Source organism: Panthera uncia, chromosome A2 (genome assembly GCF_023721935.1).
Source record: "Panthera uncia isolate 11264 chromosome A2, Puncia_PCG_1.0, whole genome shotgun sequence".
In the NCBI taxonomy this organism is placed as follows: Eukaryota; Metazoa; Chordata; class Mammalia; order Carnivora; family Felidae; genus Panthera; species Panthera uncia.
In genome coordinates, this window is record NC_064816.1 from 77,589,577 (window position 1) to 77,609,358 (window position 19,782).

The following is a 19,782-nucleotide window of genomic DNA, read 5'->3' on the forward strand; positions in this document are numbered from 1 at the left end:
GACAATCACCTGGGGAGCTTTAAATCTCATGATACCTTGGCTGTGCCCCAGAAGAGTGAAATCACAATCCCTGGGGGTGGGACCCTGGCATTAGTAGTTTCTAACGGTACCCAGGTGATTTCAGTGTGCAGCCAAGATTGAGAATCACGGCCTTAGAGGAAGCAATTTCAATACGGAGGTTGGGCCTGAAGCAGTTTCTAAAGACTTAAAGAGAAATACAAAACATAGAACATAAGTTGAATTTTTCAGAAGAAGAAAAAGAAAAGTATCTTTTCATAGACCCACAGCCTGACTGCCTTCTTTGGCACAAGTTACATGTCCTTCAGGTCCCTCCTGATACTTCTCTTATTTCCCAGTATATTCCACAACACAGCAGAGCAGGATAAGAGCGAAAGAGATTTTGCAACTTGTAAGAAGTTCAACCTGTATCAGGAGCAAAACTGGCATTATTGGTCAGGATCCCTATTGAATGGTCAAATTTAGGGAAAGTTGCTCAGTTTTTTAAAACTTTTTAAAAAGTAATCATTAAAATATATGGTTACTATGTTTGTATTTGTATGTTAACTATTAAATAGATACCATATAGTTACAGTACCTCAAATTATATATAGTTTGTATAATTTTATAATATATTGTAACTATTAGATTAAACAATAAATATATATATATAACTATCATTACTGTTGCTTTAACTACATATAAACAATGGTTTTGTTATGCTTGTTCTGAAAGTTTCTCACTATAAGGAGTGATGTAGGAAAATTTATGTTTCACTTGATCATACCCCCTTAAAAGAAAATTTATTTTAATCTGGAAAGTGAAAAATAATAACTAGTATTGTATGGAAGGAAAAATCAAACCGGGAAACATTTCAAAATAGGAAACATAAATACTGAGGAAAAATCAAATTGACATCTGAGTGAAATTAAAACATAAGAAGATATAAGTATTTACCGTTCCTGGGTCTACATACATGTATTGATATTCAGAATGGTGTTTCCTGTTTCAGCTATTGAATTGGAATACTCAGTAGACCTTGGATTATCATGGCACCCATTGGTAAGGGATTGTCTACCTACCAATGTTGAATGCAGTCGCTATCACCTGCAGCGGATCCTGGTATCAGACACTTTCAACAAATGGACCAGAATCACTCTGCCTCTCCCTCCCTATACCAGGTATGGATGCTTCTGCATGTAGTGAACCCAAATCTGATATAATTTGTCATATCAGCTTTTAGGACAAGTTTAAATGAGATATATGCAATTTTGCTATTGATTGATGGTATTGCCAGCCATGAATGAACAAGGTGATCTTAGTAAGCAAAATAAGGGCACCTGGCTGGTTCAGTCAGTAGAGCATGTGACTCTTGATCTCGGGGTTGCGAGTTTGAGCTCCACACAAAGCATGGAGTTTACTTTTAAAAATAAGCAAAATAAGGGGCAGCTGGCTGGCTCAGTCAGTGAAGCATGCAACTCTTGATCTTGGGGTCTTGTGTTCAAACCCCATGCTGGGTGTAGAGCTTACTTTAAAAAAAGGAGGAATAAAAAAAAAAATAAGCAAAATAGAAGCCAGTTTTTGTGGTGACATTGTTCTGTTTTTTTTTCCCAAAAGCCAGGCCTATACTGACTTTTATTTCTAACATTTTTAAAGAATGGCATATGCAAGAAAACAGTATATGGATCAGTGAGAGTCTCCGACTTGATTCACTTAAATTTAAAACAGGCACATTGCATACAGAATAGGTTTAAATGGAGTCTGTTGTTAGACTACTGTAGGTACAGCAGTGAGTGGTGTCATATCAATAGATAGAGCAAATAAGTGTGTATTAAAATTATTGTCTGCTTTTGAAATTTTATTTTAAACAGTATCTCGAGAATTACCACCTGGAGCTTCTTTTATATGAAAAACAATTATGAATGTGTCATTCATTGAGTCCATAAGAAATGGTGGTGGCTTAATAAAATTGCCTGGAAAGTGCTTTGAGTTATACAGAGAATTCACCTTGCCTGCTGGATGGTGTTCCCTGACCCTCTCTCTTTTCACTATCCAAGGAGGTGCTAATCATAGGAAAGCTTTAAAATCTTGATGGGAAATTCTGTTCCCTCCCCCCCCCCAAAAAAAAAATGGCAATCAGTTGTTGCCATTAAGACAGAAGCAAAGCAACCAGTGCAATTATGTGGAACGGGAGTTACAGTTTGGGCTCATTATTGGTCCCTCGCTTCCCCACAAATGAAGAATGAATAAATCTTCCTAGCAAATGATCATAAAATTCAACTATTCATCTAGGACATAACTTTTCTTGGGATTATCATAAATGAGATGGTTTCAGTTACTAACAGCCTAAGGCCCCTCTACAATTGCTGGCTCAGAGCTACGAGACTATATTAACTGTCAGTAGAGTTGCCAAGTTTAAATGAGATACGTGAGATTTTGTTGCTCGTTAAAGGTATTGCCATGCATGAATTATTAAGGTGATCTTAATAAGTAAAATAGAAAAAAAAACTCCATTAAGGCAACAGTCTTTTAAGGCTTTATGAATTCTGTGAATTATTACCCTGCTACTTGGTAGCATTTTGCAAATAAAAGACATTCTAAGATTTACTCCAGCTAGTGATTATACCCTTGACTTTTCTACTCAAGAAAGGTAATTATTCCTCCTCTTTTAATATATCTTTTAATTGTCTTTTGCACCTACCCATAAGAATTTGGCCCTTTCAAATGATAAGTTGAGAAATCTGATGAGCATCCCTTTCCTCTTGTTACCATATTGAAAATATGCACTGCTTATTGTACTACCCTCAAAGCCCCTGTTATACAGTGGTCTTAAAGGTGGTCCTGCCTTGTAACAAGGGCTTTTAGATAATTCAGACAGAAATGCACATGGATGGAGCCCAAGCCAGACCTACTTCTTATTGTGCTCTGCCCTATGCCAGAGATGAGGAGAACAGTGTGCCAGACTCAGAACACTTTGTCTCACACACAACTTAGCATAGCTATACTCTATCTGCTCTTATATCCAGCTACTTTTTAAATGTGGTACCTCCTTGTCTTGAGTTCACTTAACTGCCTCCACATTTGCAAAGTATTGCGACACCTATGTTTACTTTGCTCTCTAGAATTGAGAATTTCAGCTCGTAGCTCTTCACCATAAACAAACATGATGCTGATGACTTAAAGCCATCTGCTCAGTAGGGGTGAGGAGTGACAATGTGCCGGTGGTAGTTTTGTCCACCTGTTCGCTTATCATAGGACCACAAGGCTAGGGTTCCAGTATTGTTGGCACAGTGGTAGTTAAGAGTCAACTGAGGTTGGTTATCCACAAATTGACACAAAATCATTACCCAAACTAAAATGGCCGGTAGTTACCAGTAGCAATTATTCATTCACTTATTCATTAAACAAATATTTTTTGAAGTGTTTAATTGGATGCTAGGTCTGTGTGAGGGGGATGAACTTACCCCTGCCTCAACAAATTTTCAGTCCAGTGGGAAAAAGAACTATTAACCAGAAACCAGCAGTAATCACAGAAGTAAATAAAAAATTCAACTGTGGTAACTGATGGAGGACAGTTGCATGATGCTGAGAGATGATATGTCCTAGGGAGATTTGCCTTTATCAGGAGAGTCAAGGACCACTTTCTGGAGGAAAGCATAGTTGAAGTAATAGATAAAGGGTGGATAGGAATTGACTAGGGGAACAGTAGGGGGAAGTGCTCCAGGCAAGGAAAACAACCTGTGATAGGAAGTAGCAGGCATATGTGAGACACTGAAAGAATGTATCAGATCTAGAGAGAGAGCGGAGTGAGATGGAGTGAGACCATGAAGAGCCTTGTAGGTCTTACTGAAGATCTGGGGATGGTTACATAGGTGCCTAAAAGCCTGCTGAAGTGCCCCAGGAATAGGGGGACATGCTCAGATTTGCATCAGAAAAGCGTATTCTAACTGGAAAACAAATTGGGGAGGATACGAGTAGCTGTAAGGAGACTTCTAGAGGCAGTAAGTGCTGGAAGCTTGGAGTAAGGTGCAGGAGACATGAAGACAAGTGGAGAAATTCAAGAGAAATAGAAGTGATAAAATTAAGTTTAATGATGAAATGGACGTGAGAAGGTGAGGGGAGGGGCAGTGTTGAAGATGACTGTGGTTTCTGAGTTGAACTGAATGGATGCTGCTACATTTCACTGGGAAGAGGGCCCTGAGAGTAAACACAAGAGACAATACACTCTGCTCCAGACATTTCTATGTTAAAACCTAAATAAGCTGCTATAGATCGAATCATAGTTTCTATTACTCCCATATACACTGCTTAAGTTAGATCTTACTAGAGAGAAATAAATGAGTGGAAAGCATTGTGTTTTAGTGGAGAGTTCCAGCTTTTCAGCCCTGTGAGCTTTTAAGGTAGTCATTCCATGTCCCAGAGTTGCAGGGTCTTCATGTGAAAAATGAGACTTTTTGCTATATAAAAATCTAATAAATGGGGCTGCCAGGGTGGCTCAATGGTTATGCATTCTGATTCTTGATTTCGACTCAGGTCACGGTTTGTGAAATCGAGCCCCATGTCAGGCTCTGCACTGACAGCACAGAGCCTGCTCGGGGTGCTCTCTGTCCCTCTCTCTCTGCCCCTTCCTTGCTCTCACACTCTCTCAAATAAACTTTTAAGAAATCTAATCAATGTGCATGGATGAGTTTGGGACATTGTAAGTATTTATAAAATGTAAATCATTTTTACATCTATGAGTTAACAACATAATCATACTTGTTAAGCATAGCACAAGTTTATTATCAGACTTTACCTTCAGTCAGACTAAGAAGTCTTCCTAAGCTCACTTAACAAGAGCAAACCCATGGTAATGGTAGGACACTGTCTTAAGTTCCTGCCCTGGAGGGGGTTACCATCTCATTGGAGAAAAATAGACAACTTAAAAATAAAACACGCTGTATATAATTGAGAGCTTCAATGAGGAATGGGCTACAAATTGGAGACAATGTTGAATGTGGGAGTTAGAGAGGGTTTCATGGAAGAGATGGGTCGTGGCCTAAAGGATGGCTAGGAATTAGGTGGGTAAGGAGAAGGACATTTCTAAATTAGGGAAACAATGTGAACAGGGCTCATGAGCCCGGCAAGAGCCCAGGAGTTGCTGGTGAAGGCAGCGGGCTCATATCTGGATGCTCTGGAAAGTTGTTTGTTAGTGGAGTTGGCTTAACTATCACAGGCACTGAAGAAAGATAGAGGAGTTTAGACTTGTCGTAAAAATGAACTATGGTGGATTTCGAGCTGAGAATATTCTTCCAAGAAAAAAACAATTGGGAGAACAGAGAGGCAAGTAAGAGAAAGTGGCAAAGGCATTGTGATAATGACTCCCATGAAGTCACAAGGGTCTGGGCTACAGCTAACAAGCAGGGGATGGGATGGATATTACAGGACATTTCAAAGAAAGAATTGATAAAACTCACCAGATTTTTCTCCCTTGCACCCATCCGGAGACGACTGTAAAGTTTGAAGCCCTTGAGAGTGGTGAGAAGTGGGGAGGAAGCAAAAGTTGATCCCAGGAGGGACAATGTGGCAAATTCAACCCAATGATGCTGAATTAAATGTGGTGACTAAAAATACAAATGGAAACATCCATTTGACAGAAATATGAAGTTCAGAGCCCAGGGAAAGATAATAAACTTTGGAGGCATGAGCATAGAGGTGATAGGCAAAGCTGTAAAACTGGAGCAGTTCAACTTGGGAGAGCATTCAAAAGGAAAAGGAAGGATCCTTAAATTTAGTAGCAGATTGAGTGGAAATAGTTCTTAAAGGGACCATGAGGATATACTCAGGGGAGTTTAAGAAGAATCAGAAGAACGTGGTATCCAACAGCAAGTAAGAATAGAATATCAAGGGGCGCCTGGGTGGCTCGGTCGGTTAAGTGTCCGACTTCAGCTCGGGTCATGATCTCGCGGTCTGTGAGTTTGAGCCCCGCGTCGGGCTCTGTGCTGACAGCTCAGAGCCTGGAGCCTGCTTCCGATTCTGTGTCTCCCTCTCTCTCTGCCCCTCCCCTGTTCACGCTCTGTCTCTCTCTGTCTCAAAAATAAATAAACGTTAAAAAAAAAAAAAAGAATAGAATATCAAGTAGGAAGAGGTGGCCATCAGTGACACACGCTATAGAGTAATGAAAAAAAAGTTTCACAATAAATTTGCTAGATTTTTCCATAAGGAGATAGTCAGTGACCTTCAAAAGAAAACTTTCAGTAAGATACTGGAAATAAATAAAGCTTGTCTGGCCCCAGAGCCCATGGGCTTAACCAGTATATTAGTTCTACATTTAAAAAAAATTTTTTTTTAATGTTTATTTATTCGTGAGAGAGAGAGACACAGAGCGTGAGTAGGGGAGGGGCAGAGAGAGAGGGAGACACAGAATCCAAAGCAGGCTCCAGGCTCTGAGCTGTGGGCACAGAGCCTGACGCGGGGCTCAAACCCACAGACTGTGGATCATGACCTGAGCCAAGTCGGCGCTTAACCGACTGAGCCAGCCAGGCACCCCTATTAGTTCTACATTTTTATTGCTTGCCTAAGAGATACAGTCCTCGAAGAAATAGGAAGAGAGAATGCAGGAGTTCTTGAGAGAGGCTGAAAAGGAGAGGAAGATACCAAAATCAATTTCATAGCCCCTAATTTGAATCTGCCTCCTCCTGTTTACTAACCCCAGATCTAAAAATAACAGGTGGCTCAAGTAGCATGGGTTCTTGAAATGTCACCTGAGAAGGAGGGTAAGTCAACAGAAGGGCAGGTAACTCAAATCCACTGAGAAAAGAGCAGGGGGTGGGTGCTGCCACTGGAAGGCTCAGGTGTGACTTGGCTATTTTAAGTCACAGTTTGAAGATGATCCATTCCCTCCTACCAGCCCTAATGACCTAGCAATACCACTGTCTTTAAAGATTAACTGCAACACTTTGGAAGCCAGATGGTTTTAGCCACAGCATGGACACTACTTAATGTTTGTGGGAAGTTTACAGGAAAAGTGATAAGCACGAGAAAGGGCAAAAAGATTGTGGAAGGATTGGGATAATGGAATGGGGTTAGAGGAGTCTCTACCTGTTTGCAGGTAAACAGATTTAGGGAGGGAGGATATTTTCAATGATAATCCCAACTATAACTTCAGAGAAAAGATATTTTGCTAAGAAAACCAAATAACTAAAGGTAGTATTCTGGGGGTTTGTCTTGGAGAAATATTCAAGGGAATTACAAGTTCATTTTTTTAAAGGAGGGATTTTTTTTTTTTTAACTTGCCTTGGTATTATTTATCTCCATTGTTACTTTCAGTTTTCTAGTAAGTTCTGAAAGACTTTTTACAGACATTTGTTTTGCTGAACATCATGCTAAAATTTTTCAGTCAGGTCAAGGAAACCTTAGACTTCTCTTACGTCACCATTTTCTCATGCATCATGTTGATACTTTGAACATCATTGCTGTTGCTTTACCAAATTTCTGTTGGTGTTTCAGGACAACAGAACATAAAAGAATTTCTTCTGGGGCACCTGGGTGACTCAGTTGGTTGAGCGTCTGACTTCAGCTCAGGTCATGATCTCACAGTTCATGGGTTCGAGCCCCGTGTCAGCCTCTGTGCTGACAGCTCAGAGCCTGAAACCTGCTTCAGATTCTCTGTCTCCCTCTCTCTGCCCCTTCCCTGCTTGTGCGCTCTCTCTCTCTCTCTCTCTCTCAAAAATAAATAAATATAAAAAAATAATTTTGTTGGATGTAAACTATGGTACTATTGATTTTCACATACTGAATATGTTAATATTTGCACATTAAGACAATAAAATCTATCTCCATTTCCACTACAACAGAGAATAAAACTGTTTACAGAAATTCTGCATTCCAACTAAGGTTTCTCTGTTGTCAATCTTGTTGCCAAAATTTGATTAGAGAATTTGAGACTTGGCTGTACTTCACCCATATTGCTATCTATGGATTCTTAAGATTGCTTTAACAATTAAATAGAAGTCATTCTCCTTTGAGAAGGTGTTTTAAAAATTATAGGAAATTCCTTTTATTTGAAGGATGGTCCAAAGTCTTTAATGCTGTCAGTAGGCCTACTCAGAACACTGTAGTTGTTAGTATCATTACTAATTATGATTCTCAGCGAAAATAATAAATCCTTATTTTACCAAAAAATAGGATAACCATTTTCTTTTCTTTGTAATCCTCAAATCAAAATTTTACTATGAATTTGAAGGGAGCACAGATTATTTTTGGCTCACGTTTATCTATTTAAAACATAACAAAATTTAAGAAAATAGCAAACTATACTTCAATAGAGTCATCACCCAGCTTCAACTATCATTCAACTATTATTGACTTATGAGCAACCTTATTTTTCAATAGCACCACTCACTCCTGCTCCCCCCAATTTTGAAGGAATGCCCAGACATATCATTTCAACTGTAAATATTTTAGTATGTATCTCTAAAAGAGAACTTTAAAAAATGTAACTATGATATCATTATCACACCTAAAAATTAATGACAGCTTCTTATTCAATATTTACTTAGTACTCAGTATTCAAATGTTCCTGTTTGTCTCATGAAACATATTATCATTTTTTTTTTCAAATTAGGATACAAATCAATATAATTGGCTGGCACCTCTCTAAGTATTCTTTAACCTTGAGGTCTCCCCGTTTACCTTTTAAGATGAGGACTAAGACACAGAAAAGTTACATGATTTTCCCCACAGACACACTGTGGCTGAACCAGGATTGTACCAAAGTTTTCCATTTGTTCTCTGTCAAGGAAGAAATAAAGGCCATGTGGGGTGGCTTGTTGAAATTCTTCTATTACTAACTCTGTAATGTGCTTTCCACCCTAGTTCCAGAGCAGTATCATGAAGGATCTAGGTCACCTTATAAGGATACCTTACCTTTATCACGTTTGTTTGGGGTCAGAACCTGTGGTCTAAACACCTTATCCTCTCATTCAGACCCCAGTGTATTATAAGAAAATTAGAAGAAAAGAACATTGAATGACAGTATACATTCTTCATGGACAGATTAATGTTACCCAAAAATCCCAAAATGTTATAGTCATTTAGCATCCTACAATTTCCTAGTGTTAATTATTATCACCAAGGGGATTTTCTACTAAAAGATCTGGGATGCCTAAATTAAGTGCCCTCAGCTAGCTGCCAAATCAGTGGTCTTCTGACCTTTGCCTCCATTCAAGACAACCAGGGTTCTCAGTAACATCTCAGCTCCAGCAGGAGATGATGGTTCTAGATCCAGTTCTAAATGCAGCCCTTACACCTATGAAATGAGTCAGTTGTACAAAACAGTTTCTAAGAGTCAGCCTCTCATTTCCACCCCCAAAATTCAACTTCCTTCTTTCAGTCATAGTTCAGTGTCTTCTTCATGAGGATCTCCCCCAGAGCAGGGTCTTCATGTCCCCTGGGAGATGGCCCACCCCTTGAGAGCCCCTCACCATACATAACTCATTCACATTCCTGGTACCAAAGTTCAGACCTCCTTTCTAGAGCCTGCTTTTTCTCTAACTCTTATCTGTAGGTCATGGGCTGTGACCCATGGGTGCTCTCTGTTCAGTTGAGGTGATCTATGCTTCCTCCCAGGTATATACCTACAAGTGGAATTGCTAGGTCATATGCTGACTCCATGTTCAACATTTTGAGAAATGGACATGTTTTCCACAGCATCTACATCATTTTACATTCCCACCAACAGTGTATGAAGGTTCAGATTTCTCCACATCCCTGCCAATACTTGTTATTGCTGTCTATTTTTTTTATCATAGCTGTCCTCGGGGGTATGAAGTTGTATTTCATTTTGGTTTTGATTTTCACTTCTCTAGTGACTAGTGATGTTGAACATCTTTTCATACACTTATCAGCCATTCATATATCTCCCCTGGAATATTCTCTACTTTTATCTAACACAGAAAAATAGGATAATAGAGGAATTTTTTTCCACCATAAAGACAGGGCCTTGGCTACCAAGGGAAATATAGGACACATTTTGAAATGGGCATTGCAAAACTTCTAGCTAAACACAGAAGGCCAGGGGCTTCAGCTATGTCATTAACTTGCAGAAGTTAAGATAAATAGACTTGTGTGTACATACAGCAACAGTACACACAGCCTTCCATAGCTTGAAACGGCTGTTCATATTTAGGGGTAATGGTAGGGATAGGATTATCTTGTATAGGTTGAGATGGTTTTGAAAGGTTTCCTCACTGAGAATACATTGTAATAGTGAACCAAAAGATTCTTGCCCTCTCTCGGTTTTGTGAGTGCATCAATGTGACCTAGTGCAACTGGGCTTTGACTTCCCAATTGGTAGGATAAGACGGTTGGCTATATTTACTTGTCCTAAATATTTTATGTATCTCTGAGAGTAAAGGAAACATCAACCAGGAGTGAAAAGGTTTTTTTAAAAATTCTGTATAGTTCATATCAAAGGGCTTTTTCTCCTGATGATGATGATGATGACAATGAGAATGTCACCGGTAGAGTAATCTTAAGGAAAAGAGCAGATACGAAGACTCTTAAATGTGTATAGAAAACTATTAAAAGGTGTGGAGACAATGTGGGGAAAGGTTCCTGGGGAGAGAAATGATGGAAACCATACAGTAACATTTTTTAACTTCATAGCAGTGGATGTTCAATTATTAAACAACACTTATGGAGCACTTACTATGTGCTGTAGATGGAGAGAAAATGTTATAAATTCAGAAAAGAAGCAAGGGGAGACATTTCAAGGATATGGAAAAGGAGAAATATGCTCTGGGGCCATTTTCCCTCCAACTCCAAGAAGCAGCAGCTGGTAGTGGCCGTCATTATAAGGAAGCTTCAGGAAAATGATGACACCTGCCGAGGGATTTCACCAAGACACTCACAGGTCTTGGTAAACACGAGCTAATTAATTTTCACAACACCCTTGTGAGGTGGGAAGTAGCATTTTCCTAGTTTTACAGATGGGGAAGTGTCAGCACATAAACATAAATGATTTGGCCCCTTTACGTAGTGAAGTTGTGACAGGGCTGGGAATAAGAAGTCCTGGAAATTCAACTTCCAGACCTTCATTTTTAACTTCTATTCCAATTCATCCCCTTAGTGAAAGTGTTTCCTTTTCCTGTAAAATAATATTGGATAATGTATTGACACTAGCTTTATGGATATATAATTACTTAGTGTAGTTATTCCCAAGAATATAAAATCATCACACTGGAGACAGGGCCTTAGACTAAGTCCTCCAAGTTAACCCCCTCATTATTTATGTTAAATTATTCACCATGGACATAGGATTTACTAGTACCAGAGAAAAGATTAGTGCCGTTCAATATCTTTACTCGTGGTGGCCAACTTCAGTTTTAGTACATTCTACACATGGGCTCCCACTGCTTCCTTTTCTGTGGAATGCCATAGAGTTGTACAAACTAAACATGTCATGGTTGGAAGTCCCCATAAAAGCTATCAACCCCAACAATGCCTTTGCCTCCTAAATCTTCTGTACAGTCTCTCCATTAAGTGGCTGCCCAGACTGTGATTAAACACAACCAACGTTCAGACAGCCAAAACCTGCTAGGCAGCTCATGCCACCTCTCAGCTGCCCAGAGTTCCTCTCCCCATTTGACAGCCATCAGATCACTGCCCCTTCCACAGCTGATCCCCAGTCCCTACCTACCCACCCTACAAGATGTCTCTTATTTGATTCTTCCTGGCCATATCAATTGCTATCAACTTACTATTCTTTCAGTAAACATTTATGAAGCCCACCATCTATAGGCGTCACCAACCATAAAAAGATAAATAAGGAGAACAAGCCAACAGAGGAAACTATACATAAATAAGCCCTCTTTTTAAAAAAAATTTTAATGTTTATTTTCAAGAGAGAGAGAGAGAGAGAGAGATACAGAGGGCTGGTAGGGGAGAGACAGAGAGAGAGGGAGACACAGAATCCAAAGCAGGCTTCAGGCTCCGAGATGTCAGCACAGAGCCCGATGTGGGAGTTTAACTCATCATGACCTGAGCTGAAGTCAAACACTTAACTGACTGAGCCACCCAGGCGCCCCCCATAAATAAACACCCTTAATAAAAAGTGATAAAGGCTTTGATGGAGCGTTATAAAACATTAGCAGAACAAACATTACTTGCCTACCCTCTATGAGCACTAGAGATACGAAACAATATAGAGATTATTTCCTGCCCTTCAGAAGTTTATAGTCTGAAAGAAAGGAGAAGAATGTAAGTGTTGACTCATTATTAGAATCCAAGTAAGGATGGGGTGCCTGGGTGGCTCAGTCGATTGAGCATCTGACTCTTGATTTCAGCTCAGGTCATAATCTCACGGTTTGTGAGTTTGAGCCTGATGTCAGGCTCTGTGCTGGTGGTGCAGAGCCTGCTTGGGATTCTCTCTCTCCCTCTCTCTCTGCCCCTCCCCTGCTTGTGCTCTCTCTCTCTCTGCCCTTCTCAAAACTAAATAAACTTAAAAAAATATTTTTAAAGAATCCAAGTAATGTTGTGCTATGGAAATATGATATTCCACTGTACTATTTGTAAGATGCTGCCACATGTGATCTGTTAGTAATTTTCATCATTAAACATTAACTAAACTAAATGGCACAGCCACTGACTTGCACAACCCCGGGGGGGCATCTTCCCACTGCTTCCTGTCAAAACGGTAGCCCCTGGATACCAACTCTCTGCACCTACTAAGTGCTAGGCACTGGGCACTGAGGGGATAATGTTGAAAAAAGGTAATAATGCTGCTCCCTGGTAACTTACACTTTTGAGGAGGAGACAGACATTCAAGAAATACATATGCAAATAAATATACGACTACAATTGTGATAATAAATGCTATAAAAGTAAAAGAACAGCTTGCTGTTCTTGGAATAAACATGATTTTTAAAGGGATCCAAAAGAAAATTTCTCTGTGAGGACCTGACGCAGCATCCAAGGCCTAAAGGACACATAAAGGGGAACCAGGCAGAGAGAGGAAGAACGTGCAGGCAGAAGGTGGGACAAAGTGTCATGAGCCCTGGGAACTGAGAGAAGGACACCACCGCCAGGGGGGGCAGCGGGGGCCCGGGGGGGGACCCCCCCCCCCCCCCCCCGCCTCAGACAGCACCTCATGGACCAAGACGGAGTTTGCGGTGGAAAGTTAAATGTCATAGGAAGCGATAGGAGGATGTTAGGTAGTCTACTGGGAGCTGAGGAGCAAGAGATGTAATGGAAAAATCAGTGTGTAGATGCTCAGTAAGCAAATATCAAATATCAAACCCTATGCATTTTCAGAATGGTGATTTTAGTGCTGGTTCGTGTCTTCTCTGTTTTCTCAACTTAATGTATGTGTTTTCAATTAGAAAATACACAGTCCTTGCTGGTGTTTGGTCTTTTGTCCTGCTCAAAACAAATAGCTCTCAGTCATGTGAGTAACAGTCTCTTAATGGCAAAAGTGTATGAATACATAAAACAAAACTTGCTTTGGCAAAGTGTTTCATCTCCCGGTCTCTGAATGTTCAGTCTCTTGAGCCTAGGGCACTGTTTGGATTTACCGCCATCTAGTGTCTCTGAAAACATATGTTTATTTGTGCTTCGGAACAAGACACTCCCCAAAACTGTGCAAATGAGCAAATGTATTTCTGCTTCTGGATCAGGAGCATCTCTGTTTTGATTTTATTTATGCTGCATTTGAATGAATATAAAATAAGTCTGGTCTCACTACCCTCTCTTTTCTCTATCCAGTTATCTAGGGTTTCATTGCTCTCCCTGATTTACACTCTGTCTTCTTAAGACTTTTGTTGTTGGGGCGCCTGGGTGGCGCAGTCGGTTAAGCGTCCGACTTCAGCCAGGTCACGATCTCGCGGTCCGTGAGTTCGAGCCCCGCGTCAGGCTCTGGGCTGATGGCTCGGAGCCTGCAGCCTGTTTCCGATTCTGTGTCTCCCTCTCTCTCTGCCCCTCCCCCGTTCATGCTCTGTCTCTCTCTGTCCCAAAAATAAAAAATAAAAAACGTTGAAAAAAAAAATTTTTTTTAAAAAAAAAGACTTTTGTTGTTGAGAATTCCTCACAAATGCGGTATGAAGTAGACCAGTAGGCCCACTGCACAAAAGTGTCTGATTGTAGGGCACACATAGGAGTTGAGGTCGAGCCCATATGCTGCTTTCCAAGTCAAATATTGAGGGGTAGGGAGCAAATATAACTTAGCAACAGCCCTGGTATCACTCCACAATGGTTTCCATACAAAATTCAGGGCTTGCTGTCCCCCCTGAGGCTACTGGTTAGGATTCGTTTTAGTTTCTGTTTTAGTCTGTTTTTACAAGACGCAGAAAGATCCTCAGCCCAAAATATACTCTCAAGCTATCACAGTTCATTGCGGTCTGGTGTTGTTAATCAGAGTTTTGCAGAGACTGTTGCAATAATGAACACTTTTTCTGAGAATACAAGTTAGGGGTGTACCTGTATTTTTGTTACACCCTTCCATGCACTTGCTCAAATACACCAGGACACATTTTCTTTTCCACCACAGCCTTCATTATAATTCTCTTTTTCTTCAAAGGTCTCAAGCCACTCGTTTCCGTTGGCATCAACCAGCTCCTTTTGACAAGCAGCAGACATGGGCGATAGATAATGTCTATATTGGGGACGGCTGCGTAGATATGTGCAGTGGCCATGGAAGGTGCATCCAAGGAAACTGTGTGTAAGTAGGCTTTGTTTTTCCTTCCTTGCATAGGAAGTTCCTGATTCACATTCCAGCCAGGAGATTTTGCCAAAACTGGATTTTTAATCACTCCGAAGCTGCCTTGGTTTACACATTTTTCTTGAAATCTGATACTGAGCTAACTATGGAGTCTGTGGACATTGTATCTATATCCTTGCTTAGAGATTAGGAACTGAACAACAGCTATCTTGTCCAGAGAAACATGAATTATAATTGACTGTGTTTTATTTCCTTCTGTGTTCCTGTGACACACCTGAGACCTGAAAAGGACAGGAGAGGTTCAGGAACTCAGTGTATTCTGACTGAAAATAATACGCCATAAGTATTTTTCTCACTTAGGTCTAAGCATATGTAATGATGTGCATGACTTGTGGTTGGATCATATTCTCACATTGTTTGCATACGAAGGTTTTTAATATATGTGCTGCCGAAGCGAGCACATAAGAAGGTTTTTAAATGCCTGTTTGATGGAGAGGCCTAGTATTTTACTTAGAGAGACTTAGCATCCTTGGAAGGATCTAAATAAAGTGTGTGTGTATGTGTATGTGTGAGAGAGAGAGAGAGTGTGTGTGTGTGTGTATGTGTGTGTGAGAGAGAGAGAGAGTGTGTGTATGTGTGAGAGAGTGTGTGTGTGTGTATGTGTGAGAGAGAGAGTGTGTGTGTGTATGTGTGTGTGTGAGATAGAGAGAGAAAGTGTGTGTGTGTGTGTGTGTGTGTGTGTGTGTGTGTGTGTCTTATGTACCATATGTTTGGTTTTCAAAGATTTTGCTATTTGATGGGGTAGTAGACATGAAGATGTGAGGAGAGAATTTATACCCCCTTCTCCATTAACCCGCATGCCTGGGAGGTCTTTCCATCAATTAATGATTCCCCAGAGCCTCCAGCCCTATATTCATATTCCTTCCCCATTGAACAGGGAGGTCAGTCCTTTGGGCAGAGATGACAGATGCTACCCAAAGTACCCTCTGCTGTTTGGAACATGGCATCTTGGATTCCTAATTGGCCCAAAGCCTCTTTACAAAGACCAATTTCGTAAGTTATTAGGACCTACCAGTTGAGGTTGGCAGCCACAATTATTTATCAGCTTTTTTAGAGCTGAGTCATGTAGAGACAGGACTTTAGTAAATTCCTTGAAGTTGCTTCTTTCCCTGTAAACCCAAGTCATTACTTTAGGTATGCCTGAATGCAATTATTCACAGATTATTTCTAACCTGATGCACTGTTCAGGAGAGCGGGTAAATTCTGGGCAGTTCTGTGAAGATAAGTAAGCTTTCATCGTCCTGGACTAGGAATAGCAGTTGGCCTCACTAATTTGAGAACACAACTGTGGTGGTTTTGCTTCATGTTGACTTTTCCTTTGTCTTTCTCCACACCCAGCTGTGACGAGCAATGGGGTGGCCTGTACTGTGATGAGCCCGAGACCTCCCTTCCAACCCAGCTCAAAGACAACTTCAATCGAGCTCCTTCCACCCAGAACTGGTTGACTGTGAATGGAGGGAAACTAAGTACCGTGTGTGGTGCCGTGGCTTCGGGAATGGCCCTCCATTTCAGCGGGGTGAGCATTTGGCAACCGGTTATTCATTTCTGCATCCTCTGAGTTTTCCCCAAAAGAACTGAGTGTCTTTCTAAAGTTTGATTGGCAAATCAAGATCCAGCATTAGACCCTCTCAATGCACAACAACCCTGATGTGAACTTGCAACTTTGCACAAATCAGAAAATACTATTTCCAACATTTTCCTATCACAAATCAACAGAGGCCATTTAATTATGCAGGTAGTATCAGCACAAGGCATATTTAAGTACACATTAGAAAAAGACTTCAATGTGGGAATGCAAGCTGGTACAGCCACTCTGGAAAACAGTATGGAGGTTCCTCAGAAAACTAAACATAGAACTACCCTACGACCCAGCAATTGCACTACTAGGCAGTTATCCACGGAATACAGGTGTGCTGTTTTGAAGGGACACATGCACCCCATGTTTATAGCAGCACTATCAACAATAGCCAAAGTATGGAAAGTCCCTCAATGGATGAATGGATAAAGAAGACATATATATACACACACACATACATACATACAATGGAGTATTACTCAGCAGTCAAAAAGAATGAAATCTTGCCATTTGCAACTATGTGGATGGAACTGGAGGGTATTATGCTAAGTGAAATTAGTCAGTCAGAGAAAGACAAAAATCATATGACTTCACTCATATGAGGACTTTAAGAGACAAAACCGATGAACATAAGGGAAGGGAAACAAAAATAATATAAAAACAGGGAGAGGGACAAAACAAAAGAGACTCATAAATATGGAGAACAAACTGAGGGTTACTGGAGGAGTTGTTGGGGGGGGATGGGCTAAATGGGTAGGGGGCATTAAGGAATCTACTCCTGAAATCATTGTTGCACTATATGCTACCTAATTTGAATGTAAATTTTAAAAAATTAAAAATTAAATTAAAAAATAAATAAAAATTAAAAGTTAAAAGGGAAAAAAAAATCAATGAATTTTCATCCTGGGAGAGAATACTTGTTCAAAATTTGAGGGTCTTCCATCTGGGTGATGCTCTAATTGAAAACTCCTCAGCTTGCAACAGATTTGGGATTTAAGGAGCCAAAACTCAGGAAGATGAACCTCAGCATTTCCTGAATTTATTAGCAAAAATTAATTCTTTATATAAATTAGCCAAGGAAAAATAATTGTCAGTAATGATTAGACATTTTTGTTTATAGCAGATTATTTTGTGAATGACAACAGCAATGTTAGAAAATCTCTTTGAGAAATTTTATAGTCATTCTACCTTACTGCCAGAGATAACTTGTATAAAAATAGAATTTCCTTAATACGATGATTAAAAAACGTTTCATAAGCAATTTAATTTTTTTATTTAATTTTTTATTTTTTTAAATTTACACCAAATTAGCATATAGTGCAACAATGATTTCAGGAGTAGATTCCTTAGTGCCCATTACCCATTTAGCTCATCCCCCCTCCCACAACCCCTCCAGTAACCCTCTGTTTGTTCTCCATGTTTATGAGTCTCTTCTGTTTTGTCCCCCTCACTGTTTTTATATTATTTTTGTTTCCCTTCCCTTATGTTCATTTGTTTTGTCTCTTAAAGTCCTCATATGAGCGAAGTCATGATTTTTGTCTTTCTCTGGCTGACTAATTTCACTTAGCATAATACCCTCCAGTTCCATCCATGTAGTTGCAAATGGTAAGATTTCATTCTTTTTGATTGCCGAGTAATACTTCATTGTATATATATATACCACATCTTCTTTATCCATTCATCCATCGAGGGACATTTGGGCTCTTTCCATACTTTGGCTCTTGTTGATAGTGCTGCTATAAACATGGGGGTGCATGTGTCCCTTCGAAACAGCACACCTGTATCCCTTGGATAAATACCTGGTAGTGCAATTGCTGGGTTGTAGGGTAGTTCTATTTTTAGTTTTTTGAGGAACCTCCATACTATTTTCCAGAGTGGCTGCACCAGCTTGCATTCCCAAGCAATTTAATTTTTAAAAATTACAAATTCACTGTCAGGTCTTTATTTCCCTACAATTTCCTACCTTAGAATTTGCATTTGTGCCAGTGAAGTATATCATTTATATTCAGTGTGTTTTTTTAACGTTTATTTTTGAGAGCAAGAGTGTGCACTAGCAGAGGAGGGGCAGAGAGAAAGGGAGACACAGAATCCGAAACAGGCTCCAGGCCCTGAGGTGTCAGCACAGAGCCCAACGTGGAGCTTGAATCCATGAACGATGAGATCATGACCTGAGCCAACGTCAGGTGCTTAACCGACTGAACCCCTATAATCAGTGTTTTAGCCAAGAGCAACAATATAGGATCTCTGTGATCCTCAACACTGACTAAGAATGCAGTGTTGATAATACTCTTCTTGGCTTAAATACAACTCCAAGAGGCCTAGTTTTCCTCATATGTTCAACTAAAAGACATCTACCTATCTACATGAATAAATTAATGTAGATGACACTGAAATCAGCCAGGAAAGTTTAAATAAAAATCATTACAACTATTATCTCTAATTATAATTAAATTATATGAAATTCTTCAATGTAGTTATTGTTAAATTTCATATTAAAGTAATCATCTGAACAATGTTATTTTATTGGGGGGCCTGGGTGGTTCAGTTGGTTAAGTGTCCAACTCTTGATTTCGGCTCAGGTCATGATCTCACAGTTCATGGGATCCAGCCCATGTCCAGTTCTGTACTGAGTGCAGAGCCTGCTTGTGCTCTCTCTCTCTCTCTCTCTCTGTCTCTGCCCCTCCCCTGCTCATGTTCTCTCTCTCTCTCTCAAAATAAATAAATAAACATTTTTAAGTGCTAATTTATTAATAGCTGCTACCTTTTGAAAAACCTAAAAATGCCTATGAATACCTGGAAATAGTTTAATAAAGACAGAATAGTTAAATTTCAACTCTCATATTGCTTATGAGAAAATATCCTTTGTAAGTAAGTTCTGATCCTGAAATTTCAAAGTTTAGCAAGTATTTGCTGAGTACCTACTGTGTGCCAGATGCCATGCTGGGAGCTAGGGTAACAGGAGAAATGACACAAAAATTAGTATTACTATGCCATGCAACTTGTATTACAAAAGAAATATAAAACTGATGGAAGCCAGAGAAAACCTTAAGCTGCAGTTACAATTCTTTATCATTGTTGGATTCTGCTTTTCACCCTTAGGGTTGTAGTCGACTGTTAGTCACCGTGGATCTAAACCTCACTAATGCCGAGTTTATCCAGTTTTACTTCATGTACGGATGCCTGATTACACCAAATAACCGTAACCAAGGTGTTCTCCTGGAATATTCTGTCAATGGAGGCATTACCTGGAACCTGCTAATGGAGATTTTCTATGACCAATACAGTAAACCTGGGTTTGTATTCTATTTTATCTTTAATAACTAGTATATCGAGCAATAATGCTTGTTAAGGCCTGCCAGCAGTCAGTCAGCAGGGGCTTCAGGGGACCTGGACAATACTCACTGGTAGAAGATGCTTCTGTGAGGCACCTGGTGGCTTATTCGGTTAAGTGCCT

The 19,782-nt window shown here is 40.0% G+C and overlaps 1 protein-coding gene across 2 annotated transcripts in view; it reads left to right on the plus strand.

Moving 5' to 3' along the window:
- RELN (reelin) overlaps window positions 1–19,782 on the plus strand; it is a 524,894-nt gene that overhangs the window by 463,345 nt on the left and 41,767 nt on the right. For both annotated transcript variants that reach the window (XM_049641337.1, XM_049641338.1), the window contains exons 46-49: window positions 1,010–1,178; window positions 14,552–14,692; window positions 16,091–16,268; window positions 19,428–19,621. In XM_049641337.1, the coding sequence (XP_049497294.1) occupies window positions 1,010–1,178; window positions 14,552–14,692; window positions 16,091–16,268; window positions 19,428–19,621 (682 nt within the window). The remainder of the gene's footprint in view (window positions 1–1,009; window positions 1,179–14,551; window positions 14,693–16,090; window positions 16,269–19,427; window positions 19,622–19,782) is intronic.